Source organism: Pseudorca crassidens, chromosome 10 (assembly GCF_039906515.1).
Source record: "Pseudorca crassidens isolate mPseCra1 chromosome 10, mPseCra1.hap1, whole genome shotgun sequence".
NCBI classification, from domain to species: domain Eukaryota; kingdom Metazoa; phylum Chordata; class Mammalia; order Artiodactyla; family Delphinidae; genus Pseudorca; species Pseudorca crassidens.
This window is the reverse complement of record NC_090305.1, coordinates 8,023,331-8,045,557: the sequence shown is the minus strand read 5'-3', so window position 1 is coordinate 8,045,557 and position 22,227 is coordinate 8,023,331. Positions and strand designations below refer to the sequence as shown.

Below are 22,227 nucleotides of genomic sequence, written 5' to 3'. Positions count from 1 at the left end.
GCAACTAGAACCCTTGAAAGTTATTCTAGTACAAACATCCATACTAAAGCCAGAGAAAAATAAGTTTTAAGTATCTCTATCTCAGGTCCCTTCTAGCAGGGAGAATAATATTTTTAAAAGTTAGCTACGTTGAGATAAACACAAAATATTTCATAGGGCTGCTTCTTACAGTATTTAATAAAATGATGGTATCGTGCAGAGTTCATTTGAGTCAAACAATTTAGTGGGGGCCAATTGGATTCAGTCCACGTCCTCAGCTTTCTAAAGATCTAGCTTAATGCAGGGGTGGATTTAGACTATTCAGATAACACTACAAAAATGAAAAATTCCCGTAAAAATTTCCTCTCTCAGTTAGGCTTTGGATAGATACTCAGTGTCAGTAAATTCAAGATATACCACTAGATAAAAAGAGTGCAGATAGACATCCACCAATGATGCTAACAAGGCCACGTGTCTGAGACGACCGCCCCCCCCCCCACCACAGCTGGGCTGCAGCAATAGTTTCTGCTTTGTTTCAAAGCTAACAGTTTATTTCCTCAGCTCTCCTCATTTGCAGACAGTAGAATTCAAAGTTGCTATTGCCTTCTTTTCTTGAAGACTTTATTCGATGGTTAAGAGGCCTCTGAGATTATGTCTTCTCCCTTGGTCTCTATTTCACACTTAAAATTTTGATTCACAACCTATCTTCTGGCAGAGTAAAGTATCTTAGTCTCGTGAAAACATGTGTTTGTGTGTGCTTTCTATTTGTTTTTTCTCTGTTCCAGAAATGGAGTAAAGGTTATTGACCTATTCCCCAGACATCAGTTTGTTTTAAATTGTTTAAGGGGTTCGAAAGGTGGTCAGGCCTTTGTACTTATTAGTATGCTCTGAGGACTGTCACAAGACAGCATGCTAAGGTTCCAAGAGACAGTCTGGCTGCTGGATGCAGCTGAGTCTGGATGATAAAATTGTGTACAGTCAACAGCAGCAATTTATTCAGCAAGGTCCAAACTATGCACTATTTGCTAGAGAGTTTGGAGGTGAGGCAAGGATTGGGGCAGCAGGGTGAGTCCAAAGTTGCACGATGAAAGAGGCCATCCACCATGACCACTACGTATTAAAGTGCTGGCACAGTGTAGGCTTTGAAATGGTAATGGCCACATCTTTTCACAATATTGTTTCTATAAATGATATCATTAAATTAGTGTTTGTTCAGGGACTACACTTCCATTAGCCAATGATAATATACTTTCCAAAGACCTTTGAATCTAATGAGATACTCATTAGAATGTCACAGAAACCTTAGGTGGCATGGGGTTAAAAAAAAAGATGGGGGGCAAGTCTGCCTTAAATATTGATTGAATGTCTACTATGTGACACAAGCTGTAAAGATAGTCTGAATTAACATTTTTAAAATAAATTTATTTGTTTTATTTATTTATTTTTGGCTGCATTGGGTCTTCATTGCTGTGTACGGGCTTTCTCTAGTTGTGGTGAGCGGGGGCTACTCTGTTCTGGTGCGCGGGCTTCTCATTGCAGCAGCTTCTCTTGTTGTGGAGCACGGGCTCTAGGCATGCAGGCTTCAGTAGTTGTGGCACACAGGCTCAGTAGTTGTGGCACATGGGTTTAGTTGCTCCGTGGCATGTGGGATCTTCCCGGACCAGGGCTCGAACCCATGTCCCCTGCATTGGCAGGCGGATTCTTAACCACTGTACCACCAGGGAAGTCCATGAATTAACATGTTAAGTCAAATTCTGACATAAGCTGAAGTAGTTGTAGAACTAAATTAATTACAAATTACCTTTAATGGAACTAGTTATGGAGTGGTGGACAGACTATAACAAGATTACTGTCATGTACTATTCTATCTAGTTTAGTGAAAGAACCAAAATATTTCATTCAAAAAATTCTTCATGATCCATTCTCCTTCTGAGTTCTGACCTATTTCCTTGAAAAGGACCAATCACATTAAAGCCTTCTGTTAATTTTTTTTTCCTTTTCAGTGCTTAGATAAATACAGTCAAATGGCTGTAAGAGTACAAAGTAATGACCCCAGTAGGGTTTCTTGAACTGACCAGTACACATCACTTGAGACCATTCTGCCAGGGCCAGGATCCCTAGGGACCTAGGTCCTCAAAGGTAGGGCCCAAGTTTTCCTGTCTCAGAGCATTTTCATTTGCTGTTTTCCTCATCTAGAAGGATTTCCCCTAGATTTTCTCACGGCTTCATAACTGGCTTGTTCTGCCACTGAGATCTCAACTCAGACATCATTGGCTTAGAGGTACCTTTCCTACCATCCAATCTAAAGTGTCTCCTCCTCCACGTCACACTCTCATAATAATGTTTCTTCACAGCACTTCTCTAAAATTATTTTATTGTCTTCTTCCTTCCCATTAAAATAGAAGCTTCATGAAAGAAAAGGACCTATCATGTTCAAGGCCTTATTTATAACATCTAGAGTCAACAGGAATTGGCACACTTTTTTTTGTTAAGGGCCACATAGTAGATACTTGAGGATTTGTAGGCCATGGTCTTCCTGTCACAACTACTCAACTCTGCCATTGTAGCATGAAAGCCACCACAGACAATATGTACATGTATGGACATAGTTGTGTTCTAATAAAACTTTATTTACAAAGAACAGTCAGCTAGCCAGATTTGGCCTGTGGCTGTAGTTTGCCAACCCTTGCTCTAGAATATTGTACTGGAACACAGTACTCAGTAAATATTTTTAAATGAATGAACATAAATCTCTTTTTACCTGGATTGATATGAAGAAATGACTGTCCACTTGTTACTCTACAACAACCAAACGAGCAGTATATACATATATCGTTGTCATAAATCCTTAGCCCTGATAATACTGAGTAAAAGATGTCCTAAATTTGTTGGAGGTAATTGAATTGCACCAGTGTGGCTTCGTCTGGCGTTACTCTTCTTATTTTTCATTTCTAAATTGGTAGTGTTGGGCTGCACCCCGCAGGCCTGCATGCCTCGTAGTTGCCCAGCCTGGAGACCAAAGAAGGAGCCCAGAAACAGCAACAGAGACATCAAGGTCTTAACAGATAGGGGATCTTACAAATCTGAAACAAAAGGTCCTGGAGAAACTGTACCCTACCATGTACAGCAGATGGCAGGCAGGACGCAGCAACAACCTTCACTACCCAGGGGAGAAAGAGGCTACCATTTATAGGGGGAATTGATACCAGGTTGCCTCATCAGTTACCAGGGAAATGGGCAGCTGGGGCAGGGGGCAAGCATGTAGGCAGTTACTGATTAAGTTTTATAATTAAGAGGACTGGTTAGTCATGTGAGTGAAGCTGGACTGGTGGAGCAGGGGATGTACAGAGAGCAAGGGAACAGCCATCTTGAATGGCCTGACCATACACATAGGTACAGAGCTTTCTTTACACAAAGGCAGAGTATATGGCCAGGGAAAGAATGTGATTTCCAGAGGCTGTTTCTATCATTAGTCTAAAAATACAAATCCTCTGAAGAAAAGCATTGATTTAAAGTCACAATAAATTATAAGTGAGTAATCCACAGAAGAGAATAATAAAAGGAAGAAAAATCTTGTAAAAGCATCTTGAAGGCACATTAAGATATTTTTATTGATAAATAAGTGGGAATTAATTTTATTTCTGGTCATAATATTAAGGTATGATCCCAGTTCTGTGTTTATAGAGGTAGAACCACTTCGTTTTTCTATTTAATGAATTAATTGGTGGGAAAAAATACCCTCTGGCATTTGCATCTCCTATGTTCCTTTATTGTAGTGACAAGAAAAGCCATAAAATAATATTTTAAGTAATAGATAATATATTGGTGACTTTTTAGACCTCCTTCTGGACCTGTGGGTTGATATGTGTTTTTAAATAATAAACGTAAAATAATGATTATCAAGCTACATGGTAGTGGGAAGTACAGGAATAATTCAAAATTTAAGGGTTCCTTCCATATGTGAACCTGGTGATCTTTGCCAGGTATAGATGGCATCAGTAGTATAATTCCTACAAGCAAACAGCAGAATGCTTAGAGGCTGGTTATCACACTTTTTGCCTCTTAATGTTGTTAGAAAAATAGACTAAAGCCTTTCCTAGATGATGGACTTGTGTTCTCAAAACGTGGTCCATGGCCTACCTGCCTGCATCAGCATCATTTGTGATGCTTGTTAAAAATTTGTATTCCTGGTCTTCACCTGAGACCACCTTAATGCTTCCAGGTCTCTGTAGTTGATTAAGTCCTCAGGTGCAATTTATACACAATAATGTCTGAGGGTACTTTGAGAATTCACATTCTACTACATCAGATTAATCACACAGTGAAATTGAGATCCAGTATTTTTCTAGTTCAGTATCCAAAGAATGTGGAAGCTACTTTTGTGGATTTAAAAAATAAAATAATGCATGTAAAAGACCTGGTAAATGAGAAGAAAAATATAAAGAAAAATCATTTCATAATATGGCTACAGGGTGGGGGGGAAACACTTAATATCAATATTTGGTACCTGGGTGAATTTCCTTCCAGCACACATTCTTAATGCTTAAAATAGGAAAGTCTACCTTTTCACATCTTTCACTTGGGCGAGAAAAATATTTTTTTAAATTAAAAGCCTAGTATCTAAGATAAGATCCCTTACTTTCTGTTCACAATTAAGTGTTGAGTTAACCATTAGTGGCCTCAGCTGAGAAGCCCATAGACTAAGATCAACCTCTGTAGGTAGATTCACGTGAGACAAGGAATCTCCTGCTGAGACTGATCCGCCACTGACCTCATCCCAAAAAGAACCCGATTGACCCCTATATCTGAAACACCACATCCTGCAAACCTACGTGAGTAGCAGCTAGTCTCTCTTTAACCTATGCTTGAAAACCACGGAGCCAGCTAAGAGAAGGACGATGCCCTGGCCCTCTGCAGCCCCACTCCCCCAGCTCCGCGGCCGTCACAGCCTCCGGGGGCGGGGGACAGTGGCGGGGGACGAATGGGTCCTCGCCCAGGCTCCGCGAACGTTCAGCGGCCGAGCGCCGCGGGCGCCAGCTGGGCCTGCAAATCGCCGCCCGGCCGGCAGAGGGCGCGCGAAGCGGCGCTGGAGAACCCGGGCTCTCGGGGGCCGCGTGCGAAGCCGTTCGGGGCCGCCGTCTCGTCTGCCCGCCCCTCTCCCGCCGCCCTGCTAGCGCAGCGGCCGGCGGAGCCCGTGCGAGGGGAGGGGGCAGGGAGCGGCGGGCTCCCAAAACGGCCCTGCGGCTCGGAGCGCCGAGCGGGAGTGGCGCGAGCCCGAAGGGGCGGGGAAGCGCGGGCTGGCGTGCGCGCGCCGGGCGTGGGTTGGGGTAAGAAGAGCGGGCGCGGCGGCAGCGCGAGGCAGAGGGACGCCGGCTACCCTGGACAGCGCATCGCCAGACGCTGGGGTCGCCGCGCCGCGGATCATGGTGAGTGGGGGCAGTGCGCCGCCGCCTGCCTCTTTCTTTCTTTCTTTCTTTCCGCGACCGGGCGGGAAGGGGCCGAGGAAGCGGCGGTGCGGGAGCTGCGGGTTCGACCGCTGGAACCCGTCGCTGTCTGCGGGCCGGGCCGGGCCTGTGGAGGGGGCGGTGAACGTTTGGGTGCGGTGGGGGGAAGGGGGACAGCGGGTCTCGGGCGCTTGGTCCGGGTCCGCGGCCCCGACCGGCCCCTCAGCCGCCCGCCGCGTCCAGCCCCCTGTTGCATGCACGCGGCCAGCTGGAGCTGGGATGCCCGCCAAACCGCCCCCTCCTTCCGCGGCGGCTGTTCTCGCGCGGCCCCGGCCGCCCCCTGCTCCCGGCGCGGGGAATGGCGTCCCCCACGCGCGGGACCGATCCCTCCGCGGGAAGTTCAGGCTTTGGGGCGCTAACGGTTGAATTTCTGCCCGCGCGGTGCCTACAGTCCCTGGAGTGTGTCTGTGCGCCGGCCCGTACCTCCCCGGGTTTGCACGGTGGGGTCGGGGGATGGGTTTCCACGTGTGAACCGGGATGGAGGGACCGCTACTGTGTTCTTTCCGATAGTTCGTCTCTCCCCCAGCTTGCCAGGCTCCGACTCCACCCCGAATTCATAACGCTTTCTGATGGGCATTAAGCTCTGTTCCTGGAGAGAGGGGGTGGGGTGTCCCCGCGTGCCCGTGCCCCAGGAACTGCCCGAGAGTGTTGGTGGCAGAGCCTGGTTGTGCGACTGCAAAAAAGGAAAGTGTGTGCCAGGCTCTAAGTCCGAGCAAAATGTGAAGCCTCGTTTGTCCTCAGTGGTCCCTATTCTATCTTGGCTTTCTCTGCTCCTTCCCATATGGTCTCCTCTCCACTTCAGGGCTTGTTCGTATGCGAATCTCCTTCCCCCCCCCCCCCCCCACCGCTTCAGCGGACACCAATCAACCCTAGATTTTGTCTTTTCTGCGGTTTCAGGTACACGCTATTTTCCCTGATTACGGGGGAAGCGTTCTCTGACTACTCTTCTTAAAATTCCGGTCTTTCCCATCCAACCCACCACAGTTCATATTACCCTGGTCTGCTTCGTTTTTTTTTCTTTAGCAACTATTATTTAACATACTATCTATTTAGTCTGTGGGGTTTATTGAACACGTTCCCCACCAGAATGTGAGTTTCAGTAGGGCAGAGATTTTTGGGTCATGTTGTTCACGGCTCTGTTACTAGTACCTACAACAGTGCCTGACACATAGCAGGTGTTCAGTAAATTAAAAGAATTAGCCCAGTAAAGCAGCATGCTGATGCTAACGTTATAATGTACAAATGAGAAACAGTAGTGCCACTACGGGATTATCTATCCAGTGAACAGTTGTAATGATGAGAATCACAGGTGAAGTTGAGAGGAGGGATGCTCTTGGAGAAGACGAACTCAGTTTGGTGGCCCTCAGTGATAAGAGTATAGCTGACCATGCTCTTGACACCTTGGCATCTGGGTGGACAAAGCATTTTTAGGGCTAACTGGCTGTGTTCTTCAGGTCTTGCACCTTTGTTCCAAATTATTATGAATTGTAACGAGTGAGGGAACAAGTCCAAGAATATCTCCTTAACTGTATGGAAGAGTCATGGGAATTAACCTAAAAGAGCCAAAATAAAGGGCAAGCTCTTATAAACTGCTCTATGCAGTCATGATACTACCTTCAGAAAAGGCATTTTTCAGAAACTTCGGGTCTTCAGAGGAGATTTTTTTTTTTTAATGTCCAAATCCAAGGCTTCTCACTTAAAAAAAAAAATGACGGAGAGAGTGTGATGTAGGGGTTATAATCCATAAATAAAGTAGTGGTTCAGTTCAGAGCCACCCCTCAGGGTCCTAGTGCAACATGAACAGCCTCTCACGATGTTTCTGCTAGTCCTATTCCAAAACATATTTTTCAAATTCCCTTTTGTTTTTCCACTTCCAGAGTGTAAATTTATGGCAGTCCTTTGTTTTAAGCCTGGGGAAGTGTGCTTTTATAATCTGAGCCAAACTGCTTAATAAAATCTACCTGGGAAAGTTTCTGAAAATGATGTAATTGTAGCCATCGCTGTACAAGTTCTGCGGTTCTATGATTACTGTCTTGTCCAGATAGGTAGTGAAATTAAAGGTAAAAAGGAAAGAAAAGTAAGTTTGTCTTTGAAATTAAAACCAACCAACCACACACAAATGAAAGACACCTCATTCTTAACCAAGTTTATATTTGTAGGAGATTTTGCTGTGTTATGACTCCAGTCAAAATGTCAAGCCGTTTTTTTCCCTTCAAAAGCAAAGCATTATCAAGGAGTACAAAATCCATTTTTAACGTACCCAGCTGGGTAAGCTTACCTTTTGGTTCTTCAACAAAAGGCTGCAATTTAATCTAGCTGCCTTCAAGACATGTTTTTTTAGTTGAGGTATAATTGATTCCTTCAAAACATTTCAATCACAGTTGGGGAGGTCCAGGTGCTTTCATAGTCTGAGAGTGTTGACAATTAGTTAACTGGATAAACGATGTGATTCACTTATCTTCAGGAGGCAGGGCCCTGCTGGTCAGGGTTGCACCCAGGATCACCTCGCTTCGGCAATCGGATGTGTACCGTCCAACTTGTCGGGTTTGGGTATTAGGAGTAGATGGTGACCGAAGGCAAGAAGTTGCCCTGGAAGCTCTTACTTAGGCTCAACATGGCCAAAGTATGTCAACATCAGTAGTTCGTGATAATTCTGAAGTTACAAATTTGCTCACTTGTGCTTTTTCTTAATCGAATTAGGACATGGCTAGTGTTTCACTGACTCTGACAATGAACCATTAAAATAAATTGCTAGTTTAAATGTAGCCATTTAAAATTTAACAATTTCATAATTGCAGAGTGTAAATTGTTCTGGGGTTGATGTGGCATTTGGAGTTTGGAGTTCCAGGTGTGGAGTCAACCCTGGGTTTGAATCCCAGCACCAGCACTTAACTATGACCTTGGGCAGCTTAACTTCTTTAGGCCTCAGTTTTTTCTTCTGTGAAAGGAATCAGTATTGTTATTTCATAAGATGGTTTGAGGAACAAATAAGATACTGCACTTAATGTGGCTAGTTTAGTGCTGCGAGTGTTCAGTAAATATTAACTATTGTAATGACATGTGTTGTTCTGTCTCCCGTATCTGTTTGCAGTCGAGACACCTCTAAATGATGTCTGTGATTCTGCTCAGAATTCTCTTCCCCATATGTGATACTAACACATACCTAGCATTGCTCTGTATCAGCACTTATCCAGGATAAATATAATGCGAGCCACATAATGTAGTTTAAAATTTTCTAGTACTTACATGAAAAAGGACAGGGACAGGTGAAATTAATTTTAACATTTTTAACCCAGTTCATGCAAATATTATTTCAACATGTAATAAATGTTAAAAATTAGGTATTTTATATATTTTTTTCCGTATGAAATCTTCAAAATCTGGTGTGTGTTATGCTTACGGCATGTTCAATTCAGGCTAGCCACAGTTTCTCAACAGCCACTTGATTTGAGGCTACTGTATTGAGACAAAACAGCTCTAGATGGTACACGTCTTCCAAATGTACCTCTTATCTGCTAGACCCTTTCCACTCGTGACAACCTCACTGCCACCTTAAACCCAGCACGACTGAAAGAAAGCTACTCACCTTTCAGACTCGCCCCTGTTCCCTCTTGCTGTTAGTAATTCCACCAGCTCTGGAGGCTACTGTGTCAGAAATCTGATTCTTACTCTCTTTTTTCTTTATATTGTTTATTGTCTAATATTCTTATATTTTTACTTGAAAATATCTTTCAGTCTCTTCTCTCCAGCCCCTTTTCCATTATTGCTTTTTCTACAGGTTTCCTCTTTTGCGGTCTGTTTGTTTTTTTACTTGAAGCTTGTTATTTCGTCATCATTTTCACTTAGTAGCTTATTGCTGGGACTCTGGTCCTCTGGTGTTCGGAGGTCTCACCCCTCCCTTTGCTCCTGCCCGCTTCTCTCCTCCGGGTCACTGGCCTCCACATTCTCTCCATTCTTTCATCAGCTCTTTTTCATGTTAAGTCACAAAAGCTTTCTATTTTATTGCTTATTTCCATGTTGAACACCTTTCCTTTATCAAATGTCCAAAGAAATAACACTTACTTTCACTGATACTCTGCTATTAAGATGACTCACCCAAGGGGTGGGGGATGACCCTCCCTTTACCTGAAAAACTTAGGTAAATGGAGGAGAAAAATAAACCATAGGAAGGGAAGATGAAATTATTTTTGAGCTTTATCTACCTTTCAAGAAATATCTACGGACCTGATTAATGAGAGTAACAGCAACCTCCTAAACAGTGATGACACCCTACGTTACTCAGTGCCTTAGAGGAACAGGGTGCTTTCCTTTGTGCCTGGTGAGCAAAGCTACAAAACAGAAGAAAGGCACTGGACCAAGGGCAAGAAACCTGGCTTCCTGTCCTGGCTTTATTGTGGACCAGCTCTGTGCCCTTGATCAAGCCACTCTGGGGCACTGTTTACTCATCAGCAAAATGCGTTACTCTCTGTTTCAAAAGACTGTTTTGTCAGTATCAAATTCTGGGGCCTTTACACTGGCTGTTCCCTGAGGCTGAGTCTTTCTCCTGAGAGCTGTGTGGCGGCTTCCTGCTACGTTTTTAATTAGACTTACCCTAACCTCTCTACTTAAAACTGGAAACTGCCGGGTTGTGTTCACGCCCTTCTCCTTACGCTGCCCTCTTTTTTCATAACACTGTGAGCTTAGAATTTCCTCGTTTACATAAAGCTCAGAACTTTCTAATAATTTACTTATTACGTTGTGTGATTTGTCGTCCTTCCTACCTCAATCCAAGCTTCACGAGGGCAGATTTTTGTTTGCGTTGCTCAGTGATGTATCTCAGGCACCGAGACTAATCCCTGTGACGTACAGTAAATGCTAAATGATTGTGGATAGAGTGAAGGCCAGATCTGCTGCTTCCCAGGGCGGTGCTCCTTTCTCTTCACGTCCTGTTTCCCACATGCCAAGGATGAATTGGGAAATGAACATTTGCTTTGCAGACATATCCACAGCACAATCCCTTCAAAGAACAATCTCTCTTAATGCATTTAAAGTCGTTTATCACAATTCAGTTTAGGTGTGTTTCAGTAACACAGATGTTTCACCAATGCATATACGCCCAAGTAACCTCTTAGTAAATGATAATGTGTGTGTATTCCTACAACTATATTTACACTGCACAATCGTTATGTTTGTGGAAGGGGCCAGGTTAGGTCATTATTTCTAAATAATGAAACGTATGGTTTCGTAAGTTCTTAGTGAAATCAAAACGTGTATGCATTTCTATTTGCATTTCGTAATTTGTAGACTGGGCCAGGTTATATTGTTTTTACATAATGAAATCTATAATTATAGCATTAAGTTCTTACTGAAATGAAAAATGAATATTTCTTTTAATAGTAATGTAAACAAAGCTATGATTCATGAATTTACTGAATAATTATTTTTACTTTACATATGGTGCATTCTTTGGCTTTGAGTTACCACTTCAGTACAGGGATAGTAGTATTTGACATTAATCAGTAAAATGTTTTTTAATGCATTTTTACACACATTATCTCTTGAAGCCTCACAAAAGACTTGGGAGAGACTAAGTCCTGTGTCACTATACTAGTTCACGGGTGAGAAAATTGAGTTTCAAAGAAGATAAATGATTTTACCCAAGGTCACATACTAGAGGTAACAAAACCAGGTATAAACCTTCTGACTCCAAAAATATCACCTCTTCTGCTAATCCATATAGCCTTATCCTAGAACCAGTGCAAATGTGTCTTCTCATACAAATACGATGAAAGAAGAGAACTTTCTCATTCCTATAGATAAGAATGGAAAAATCAGAATGATTTCCCCATGTAACTTCTTTCTCATGAATTATAAGAATAGGGATAGAGGTGTATATACACACAGATACATTCAAAAGTATTAAATATATATAAAACCTAAAGATCTGTTTCGTATACATGGAAAATGGAGCATATGAGGGAAAGTGTTATTTTTTTTTTTAGATATTTATTTGGTTGTGCCGGGTCTTACTTGCAGTACGAGAGCTCCTTAGTCTTGGCATGCAAACTCTTAGTTGCAGCCTGCATGTGGGATCTAGTTCCCTGACCAGGGATGGAACCCGGCCCCCATGCATTGGGAGTGTGGAGTCTTCTTAACCCTAACCCTAACCACTGCGCCACCAGGGAAGTCCCAGGAAAGTGTTATTTTAAATGGGGTGAAATGAACAACATGTGTACATATCAAACTTTATCTACTTACCAGTATAATGAGTAGGGGAACACCCATACAGTAGACAATTAAGTAATTTACAAAGGAAGTAAAGTTAGTCTGTTTTTTGAGTAGAATGACTGCAGTATTAAGACATTGATCAGAGAGACCAGTGTTAGCTTTGCACATAAATTTTTGTTTCATAATGAGAGTTCATCATTTGGGTTTATTTCCAGTACTTTAAAAATTTAAAGTATTGATTTTTCTGTAAGGCTAAGTAGGATTTGGTTTACTAGAAACTTTGAGTTTAACAGGTACTGTGGCAACTTGGGAGACGCTTTTTTTTTTTTGGAAGGGTCAAAAAGTTTATTGACCATCACACTGAACAGTTGGATTAAAAATTAACTCAAGCCTTTAAAGAAATCGGAAGGTATCCATAATGCAAAAATCAATTAGGCCATTTTCAGTTTCCAGAGGGATCAGACCTGATCAGCTGACTTTCTTCTTGGCCTCTGGGAGGTCTCTGCAGAGTTCTCCAAGGCACAGTGGGAAGAAAGGACGGCTATTCTTTGACCTTCTCTGCTCCCATGCCAGAGGCTTTCCTTAAATTCTTACAGGGAAATGCAGATTTCATGACTGTTTTAATGTCTGTGGTGAAGTTATTCCTAAGAGGAAGGGTGTTTTGGGTTGTCAGAAAAATATTCAGTTGTCAGAAATGCACTTGGAGGCTGTTTCACATCCCTTTTCTCCATAGGCTGGGGAGTTGTTAGTTCTTTGTATTTTTAAGGAAAGCATTACCTTTCCTTTGGCCTCTTATCTATTCAGATTCCTAAAAAGAAAAGGCACGTGTCACAAGTTGTTTTGGGATTTACTACCTGAAGTCTGCTACAAACTCAAAGCACACTAGCGTCACTGTTATGTAAGCCGTGTTTCTTCACTCAACAATAATGTGATTATTACATTGACCCCTTAAAGGTCCTGCCGCTACTACTAAGATGCTGCCGTGTTTTCTTTTTTTTTGTAAATTAGGTTTACTATGCTGTAAATCTTTTTCTTTTCACAATTTAAAAAGTAAGTGGAAACATCCCTGTTGTAACAGATTTCTGAAAAGAACATTAATCTTTTTTGGGGGGGGTGGAGTATAGAATTACAAAAGCGTGACATGAATGCAACTTTTCACAAATGCATAACTTATAAAACAGGGTGCATGATGTTTTTCTCTGTGTCGTGGGGCTTTTAGAGGAAAGGTTTCTAAGGACCAGAGTGGTGGTTGGAGGGTGGACCCGGAGAGGGTTGGTTAGAATCAATTTAGGAGCTGGAAGGGATGGGGGATGATAAAGATTTCCTAGTTCAAATCTGTCCTCAACCCATGAAGGGACTGACATGAAGAAAGTAGGATGCACTGGGGTGGGGAATGGAGGGCAGGCTCCAGCCCCTGACCCCACCCTGAGGGGAGGAAGCACAGTCACAAATGTTCCCATTTTAGAAGTAAGAAAACTGAGGCAGGGACTTGTCCAGGGTCACACAGCTGAGAAGTGGCCGACTTCTGAGTTCACACAGCTGCTTGTTGGTAGAACTTCAGTCATTTCCTTTTCTTGGGAAAAATGAGCTATTTCCTTTGGAATCTGGGTTCCCATTCCTCTCTCTGTCACTCATAGTAGTATATTTATTAAACGTGGTAATAACATCTTGCATTTGTGAGGTGCTTATGATTTTCAAAGCACTTTGGTATCAATGATCACATTCAATCTCACAGCCACTCCTCAGAGTAGATGTGACAGGGGGATGGAAACCTCAACAGCAGCAGTGCCAGGAGTTACAGTTGAACCAGGGGCCCATGATAGCACATCAAACTACACCTGCGCACAGAATTTTCCAAAAGAGACTGCCTTGTCCCCAGCCCTGGCAGAAGAGTCAGACCTTGGGCAGCCATATTTCATACCATGTGACCTCCCTCCCTGACGCCTGATTTGTCTAAGGATGGACACTGGATCCCAGGGCAACCAGCCACAGGCAGGCCTGTAGCCGATCACAGCAGGTAGAGTGCTGCCTGAGGGGCAGTGCTCATGAGTTGGGCCACAAGATCCTGAAGAACGCTAACCTTGTCGGTGTTTGCTTTATGTAAGATAGAACAAGTGTCTGTAATAGTCTTAAGTCCTTGGTGTAAACTGTGGAATTGATAGTTTACATTAATCCTTTTTTTGAAGGAAAGAGAAACGTTCTCTACGTTGAGTACCGTGTTGTTTAAAAGCCGATACTAAGGGGACATGGAAATTCATTGCCTTAGTAAACTTTTGATTAAGTATACCCATTGGTTCCTTCATTCAGCCACATGATCAGTAATAGGCAGTGTGCTCGGCACTGTCAACCTAAATGGAAAAGACAGTTACTGCTTCAAGAAGTCAGCAGTGCGGGGGAGAACCTTGTGTCCTCTAGTGTGAGCATATGAACAGGTCAGTAGCTGAGGTTTCGAGTCACTCAGGCCAGTAAATGTGCTTTATGCCTGTGTTACATTTTTATCCATTAAGAAGATTTAGTATAATAAGGTGACTAGTTGTGTTATTACTTAAAAAAAAAAGAAATCTAAACCCTGCATCATGGGTAGCTTTTGCCTCTTTATCAGGCCAAAAATGTGGTCAAGACCAGGAGGTGTGACTGGTCATTGAAGAGGCAAAATCGTCAGGATTGATAAAGCTGAGATCGAGGTTGAGTCTGTGACACCAGAGTACTCAGAGGACGAGGCAATTCCGTGACAGGAGAAAACATCAAACCAGCTGTCTGAGAGCGAGGGTGGGTAGAAGGAGCATGAACTTAGGAATCAGACGTGTATTTAAATGTACATTCCCAGACTCAGTGAAGCCACATGTACTGACTCAGAATCTGAGTGAGGGGCTTTGGAATCTGTACGCCAGGAATCGGGTGCACACGAATTTGGAATCCAGTGCTCTAGGGGCTCAAAGGAATGAGTGACCACTTTCTAGCAAAAATGTTTAGTGTATGATCATGAAGGAGTTGGGATCAATGCTGGATCTTGAACAGGTTGGATTTTGATGTGTAGGAAAAAGGAGAAAGGTAGAATCGAGCAGAACATTCCATTTAGGGAAATAGGTTGGTAAGGAACCAGAAAGCAATAACATATTTGAGAAGAAGCTATACTATGAGCAGCTTATGGACAAGGCCACGTCTGCAGAGGCTAGCACAGAATAAAGAGGTGCTCAATAAAGAGTTGAGTTTGAAGCTTAGGGACAAATGAGATTATGGGACAGATCAAGTCAGATTTTGAAGAGTCTTGAATTTGAGGCTGGGAAGTTTCTTCTAGATTTTGTGAACCAGGTTTTGAAATGCAGAGTCAAATGATGAAAGCATTATTTAGGAAGATTTAATCTGGTTTCCATAATATCTGGGGCTGGGAGAGCCTGGATAAGGAGGTTATAAAGGGGCTGAACTAATATGTTAATTCTCTTATTTTCATGTTGTCAACTTTTGAAAACTTATCTCTGGGTTTTCACCACACATTCCTGGGTTCAATTTATCTCATCTATAAAATATGTATAATAACACATGGTGAAGATTGGGTCAAATAAGCTAGTATATAAAGCCCCTCATGATATACAAGCTAGCTGAGAGTAGGTGCTCAAAACTGGTGGCTGTTACCCATAGAAACTTAATCATATTATCTTTACAAACCTAACTTTTCTCTCTATGCCTGGAATAGAGATCTTTAAAAATCTAACTTGATTAATCTACATATATTTACATTAAAAGGTTTTTCATATTCCTGAGATTTTAGGGGTTTTTTTTGTTTGTTTGTTTTTGCGGTACGCGGACCTCTCACTGCTGTGGCCTCTCCCATTGCGGAGCACAGGCTCCGGACGCGCAGGCTCAGTGGCCGTGGCTCACGGGCCCAGCCGCTCCGCGGCATGTGGGATCTTCCCGGACCGGGGCACGAACCCATGTCTCCCGCATCGGCAGGCAGAATCTCAACCACTGTGCCACCAGGGAAGCCCCTGAGATTTTAGTTTTAACATTCAGGACTTTTTCTGGAGAGAATGAAAACGTGATAAAAACTTAATTCTCTGATTTTTGGGTCCTTTTCTTTAGGCTGCATGAGTTCTGTTAATTAATGAAAAATGAAAAGCTGAACTGTGTGCTCGTTTCAGAACAGTTTTTCTTTTTGAAAAGTTCTCACCTATAGATGCAATCACAAAACAGTGTATTTTGAAAACTGGTTCATGGATTTGAATCACAACTTTAGAAAATCCTAAGAGCTCCACATAATCAGATTAAACTTTAGCTGTTTGCCCAACCGCCCACATCAAATTGCCTATGTCTTGAGCTTCTTAATTGTGCTTAATCGAATGCTTTAACCCCGAAAAATGTACAAGAAAACAGATCTTCCAGGCTCTGCCTTTGCCACTGGATCATCATTACTTCAGGTACTAAAACCCTAAAAATAGCAGATTTTTGGATTTGTGTGTTGTATTGGAAATAATGAGGAAAGAGAATATATATGTACACTGCTTCTTTTCCGAATTTTTCCCTGTCCGTTTGGAAGTAGTGGAAATTGATTAGAAATTTAAGCGTTATGTGTAAAACCGGAATAGGTGGACAATATGGGGCTTACTTTTCATGACCTAGGAGAAGACAGTGTTAGAAGAGGCAAAGATTAGGTGGGAAAAGTGGAAGACTCGTTGGACGTGTTGCGGGCAGTGAATAGACCCGCCTGGCTGGCGTGAAGCTGTTGCTAAGAGGACTGGTCCAGTCAAGGGTGGAGGAGGGCTTTGAACCAGATGGAACGAAGTCCCCAGGTTTCTGGTCAAAGTCCATGATGCCCTCCAGTGTAAAACCCTTTCCTCCCTGGTAGAGTTATTTTGTATGGCTTGATTCCCTATCAGTTCATTTTCCCCCCAAAATAGGATAATTACACCTTCAATTTGCTACCAACTTCAGAAGAACTTTCCACAATGTTCCTCATGGTAATGACGATTATACCATATGTTTGTATAATGCTTTTCAATTTATAGAACACTTTCACAGCATCTCATTTTTTTTTTTTTTTCTGTGGTACGCGGGCCTCTCACTGTTGTGGCCTCTCCTGTTGCGGAGCACAGGCTCCAGACGTGCAGGCCCAGTGGCCATGGCTCACAGGCCCACCCGCTCCGCGGCATGTGGGATCTTCCCGGACTGGGGCACAAACCCTTGTCCCCTGCATCAGCAGGCGGACTCTCAGCCACTGCGCCACCAGGGAAGCCCAGTTGTATGTTTTTTAGTTAATTATTTAGTTCATTATCTATCTCCCCCACTGCAGTATAAGGCTGTAAGGGCAAGAACTTGGTATGTCTTGTTTACCACTGCAATTTCCACACTAGAATGGTGGCAGCGTGTAATAGACACCCAAAGAACACTTGTTGGATAAATGGACAGATGTGTAAATTAAGAAGAAACGGAGGGCTTCCCTGGTGGCACAGTGGTTAAGAATCTGCCTGCCAAATACAAGGGACATGGGTTTGAGCCCTGGCCCGGGAAGATCCTACATGCTGCTGAGCAACAAAGCCCGTGCACCACAACTACTGAGCCTGAGCTCTAGAGCCTGTGAGCCACAACTACTGAGCCCACGTGCCACAACTACTGAAGCCTGCGCACCTAGAGCCCGTGCTCCGCAACAAGAGAAGCCATGACAATGAGAAGCTCGCACACCGCAACGAAGAGTAGCCCCTGCTCGCCACAATTAAAAGCCCGTGCGCAGCAACAAAGACCCAACACAGCCAAAAATAAACAAATTAATTAAAAAAAGAAGAAGAAACGGAGACTCAGATTGTTCCGAGTCCAATAGCTAGTAAATGGTGCGTTGGGGATTCAAACCCACTTTATACCTGTGTCTCATATTTTCTACCCCACTGCTTGTTTCATTATAGTAATTGACTTTCCTGATACCCATGTTAATTTCAGCAAGACTGAGAAAACACAAACCATAAAAAGTGACAGGTTTGACTGTATCAAAATGTTAAATTTTGAGATGACAGAAGACACCATAGGCAGAGATTAAAAAAACAAGCAACAGACTAGAAGGTATTTGCCATCTATATAACAATATAGATTGTTATATATACAAATGACTTTTTATAAGTCAATTAACAGACAAGCAACCCATTAGAAACATGGATGAGGCTTATTAAATGACAGCTCACTGCAGAGGAAACCACAGTCAATAAACATTGAGAGACATGCACAACCTCAGTAGTAATAAGGAAATGCAAATTAGAACCATGCTACATCCACGAACTTGGCAAAAATTTAAAATGCTGACAGTAGCAAGTCCTATAACTTCTTAGAGCATATGGTAGTTTTTACTAAAATTATAAATGTTAATAAGCAACATAGCAATTCCACAACTAGATTTATTCCCAGAGAAATTCTTAGTTATTAACACAAGGAAATTTGTATAAAGCATCATTGTTTGTAAAAGCAGAAAACTGGAAACAACCTAAAATATCCATTAGTAAAGAAATGGATAAATAACACTATAGATTATTCATATGATGGGATACTATACAGCAGTTACGGTGAATGAACTAGATCTTCATGTATCAACATGAATAGATCAAGCTGCCGAAATCAAGTATGATATAATTTATATACATCCTTAAAGTCGTATTGTTACATTTTTGTTTGAATATCTGTATATAAATGTATAAAAACAGGAACAAGAAGGCTTGACCTCAAATTTATTGCAGTAGTTATATCTGAGGAAGGAACAAGGGACACAGGATTAGAGAGAGATACAAGGGAAGGACAGCTTTAGCAATTTTATTTCTCAGTTCCCAGCACCTGCTAGGTATATTCAGTAAATATTTATCAAATTAATAAATTTTAAAAGATTTGAAACAAATGATAGTTTTAACATGTGATATATTTATTTTACTGTTCTTTACATTTTTATGCTTTTTCCTAAGTTAAAAGTGGATTTGGATTTGGGATCTGTGTTAGAGATCTGGTATGAATAGCACACGTGGGACAGATTAGCCACAAGGCAGGAGGATGGGCTGTTGTTTTCTTAGACCCTAGTCCGTCCTTCTTGGCTGACTGAACCAACTCTGAAAGACCATTCAAGGTCAGGCTCGGCAGCCATGCACTTTTAGAGAACTAAAGGACAAATTGTAGAAGGGCATGTTTGTCATTCTCAATGTTAATTAAAGGAATAAGTGTATCTTCCCATGTGCGAAAGAGAGGAATAGCCAAATACAACAATAGCAACTGATCACATTTACTGAGTTCTTGATAGTAAGACAGAGTTCCAGGTACTGTTACAGGAACCTTTCCTGTATTTCCTCATCCTCACAGCAAACCTGGGAGTTGGTGCTGTCGCTTCCCTTTTGCAGATAGGGAAACTGAGACAGTCTGGGGAAAGAAGCGTAAAGAGAGCATTTTTACTCAAATTATACTCTGTACTTGTGTGTCCTAATAGGAAGGCAGTTGTGGAGGGCTTTGAACCACCGACATAGCATCCTTTCACTTTCCCTTCTCTAACAGCTGACTTACCCAGTGTTGTCTTTGAGAGTATTTATCTTGAATATCCCTCGGGTCTTTTTCCAGTGTTAAAACTCAAACTGGAGTTTTGTTACTCTCCTTTTTACACTACTGCATTTCTTCGAACTTTTAAAAAAGATATTAAGAAATTTTTGTAAAGATATCACTGTTTAGACAAGCCCTAATTAAAGAAGGTACATTTCTCCTATGTGATGTCACTCCCTCTAGATTATCCAAGGGTGATGGCAGTAGGAGATAGAAGGATGTGACAGTGTGCAGCTCAATCGGGATCTGAAAGTGCAGGACAATGAATGAAGGTCTGTTAAGCGACTACATAGTGTACAGGCCCATCCCAGATGCTTTTACAAATATGAAGTCATCTAAGCTTCACTGTGAAGTTAGAATGACTTTTCTCATTTTATAAATAACGAAGATGATACTCAGACAATGTTTTGCCCAAGGTTATGCAGCTACTTAGTGTCAGAACCAAGACTGGACTTGTGAGACTCCCATTCTTTGCAAGGAACCACCCTGACTGCCATGCTACCTCTTGTAACCCTAACCCCACACACACCAGACCCAGGATTGGCTACAAATGATCACCGCGTGAGTGAGTGGCAAGAAGACACAGCATTCCTCTAAGCGGTGGTGGGTCATCGCTCGCTAGCTCTAGTTAGGCAAGTTGCTGTACTTCTCTAAGCCTCACTTTCCTGATGTGTCAAGGGAGGTGAAAAAACCTATTTTATAGACTAGCTGAGAGAATTAAGATAATAATATGTAATATGCCTAATAAATACAATGGCTGATACCTAAGAAACACATTCTATTTTCATTTATTATTGCTATTATTATCACCTGTAATTTCTATAATGAAGAAATAAGTGACATTGGGGGTAATTCTGAAATTAGGAATTCCTTGACATATTGTTTTAAAACGAAAAAAAACATTAAAAGCATGCTTCATGACAGCTGTAGGTAACTAATGAAGGGAGAGTGTAATGCTTTTCTTTATGAACCAATCAGTAAGTAAAAAAGAAAGGAAAAGGGAGCCTACAACCATTATTACAATTTGTAGGCATCCTCTGCTGGTGGAAATAGTTACTCTGGACTGAAGCCATCCACAGATCAGCCTGTTTGTCCCTACCTGCTTCTAGCCAAGAATAAAATCTCTTTATAAAAGGTGGCCAAACTGAAGAGTCAGATAAGCTACTCCTTGATTTAACTTTATATTTATCAGGGCAGCCACAACAAGGGAGGCATACAGTGTTCTAGGACAAGGACCTGTTTTAAGCTATTATGGAGTTTAAATGCCACATCCAAATTTAAAGCAGAACCAAATCCCCAAAGAGAAAAAGACATGCTATCAACAAAGCAACTTACGCATTGCCATAAAGAAGCTCTGTAAGCTATCATTTGGTTGATAGAGAAATCTATGTGTCTGTAGATTCCCCACAACAAAAGTCCAAATTAGGCCCGTTTGGAGGAATGGTATTGGAGACACTTCTAAACTAGGCACAGGCAGAAGGAATCGGTTATATCAATGGAAATATGGCTTTCACAGTAAGAGAGGTAATAAGTTCTACCACATTCTGACATTGTTCACATCTGAAGGCTCTGTTTGTTTGTTTTTAAATATTGACTAACTAGAATAAATGCAGAAGAGAATGCTGAAGAAGGTGAGGGTCTAGAGTGCATGTCACGTATGTGGACATGTGTGTAATGGTATATTCAATTAACACTTGTGGAAGGAGGAAGAAAGGGAAGCAGGAAAGGCCAGATGACAAAGTTGGGAAGGGAGAGAAGAGTGGGAGGAGGTGAATTTACTGAGGCTGTTTAGGAAAAGTGAAGGCTTGGTGTGAAATGTCAAATATCTAAAGGGCTCTCAGGACTTCCCTGGTGGCAGAGTGGTTAAGAATCCGCCTGCCAATGCAGGGGACACTGGTTCCACCCCTGGTTCGGGAAAATCCCACATGCCGCAGAGCAGCTAAGCCCATGCGCCACAACTGATGAGCCTCTGCGCTCCACAACTACTGAGCCCGTGCACCTAGAGCCCGTGCTCCACAACAAGAGAAGCCACTGCAATGAAAAGCCTGTGTACCACAACGAAGAGTAACCCCTGCTCGCCCCAACTAGAGAAAGCCTGCACACAGCAATGAAGACCCAACGCAGCCAAAAATAAATAAAATAAATTTATTTTTTAAAATGTTAATTTCTATAAAAGGCCCTCATGCAAAAAAAAAAAATGGTACTACTTGTATGTGATTTTAGAGGAAAGAACTAGGATTGATGGGTAACCACTGAATGGAGAAAGATTTTTAGCCCCAAATAAGGACTGGTTTCCTAAAAATGAGAAACATTTAAAAAATAGACTGTGCTACCTTGCAAATAGTGAGAAGTCTTTCTCTAGAGTTTTTCCAGTAAGGTGTGTGGATTTCTATCAGAATTATTGTGGGAAGCAATTATTTCCAGCTTTGGGTGGGAAGCTGAATTAGATGTCTGTGACTCTCTGATACTATGAGAGCCAATAAAGTGCTCCTTGATTCATCTGAGGTTTAAAAAAATCATTCTGTGTGTTTCCTTTCTGTGTTTCTGTTCATAAAGTCTGGACCATGCAGAGCTAATTATAGTGCTAATTATAGTGCTGTGTGGTAGGAAAGGAATCCTTACAAAGAAACGTGTTAACCTTTAATACGTTTTTAAAGTTATTTTTCATAAAACATAGAAGGCTAAGCTTAAGAAATGGAGAAGTACTTACATCAAAACTTTTCAAATATTTTCAAATATTATTTAACCTAAAGATATTGCATCTCTGTATAAGGAAAGATGGTTACTCCGTAGAGTCAGATAGTTACTCTGTTAGATATAATAATACTAATATTCCATATAGTTATGTTAGAGTTCCTATGAAGAAATCAGGCTACAGTTTATGAACTGGCAGTAAATCCTGTTATTTCTGGGTTGCGTGTAGCCAAAGACAAAATTTCGTATCATTCACCCAGTGATCATATTGGACTTACTGCAAAGGTATATG

General features: G+C 42.0%; 1 protein-coding gene across 2 annotated transcripts in view; it reads left to right on the top strand.

Moving 5' to 3' along the window:
• Positions 1 to 5,207: 5,207 nt before the first annotated feature.
• ELOVL2 (ELOVL fatty acid elongase 2) overlaps positions 5,208 to 22,227 on the top strand; it is a 67,975-nt gene continuing 50,955 nt past the window's right edge. For both annotated transcript variants that reach the window (XM_067751985.1, XM_067751984.1), the window contains exon 1: positions 5,208 to 5,405. In XM_067751985.1, the coding sequence (XP_067608086.1) occupies positions 5,403 to 5,405 (3 nt within the window). In that variant the 5' untranslated portion in view covers positions 5,208 to 5,402. The remainder of the gene's footprint in view (positions 5,406 to 22,227) is intronic.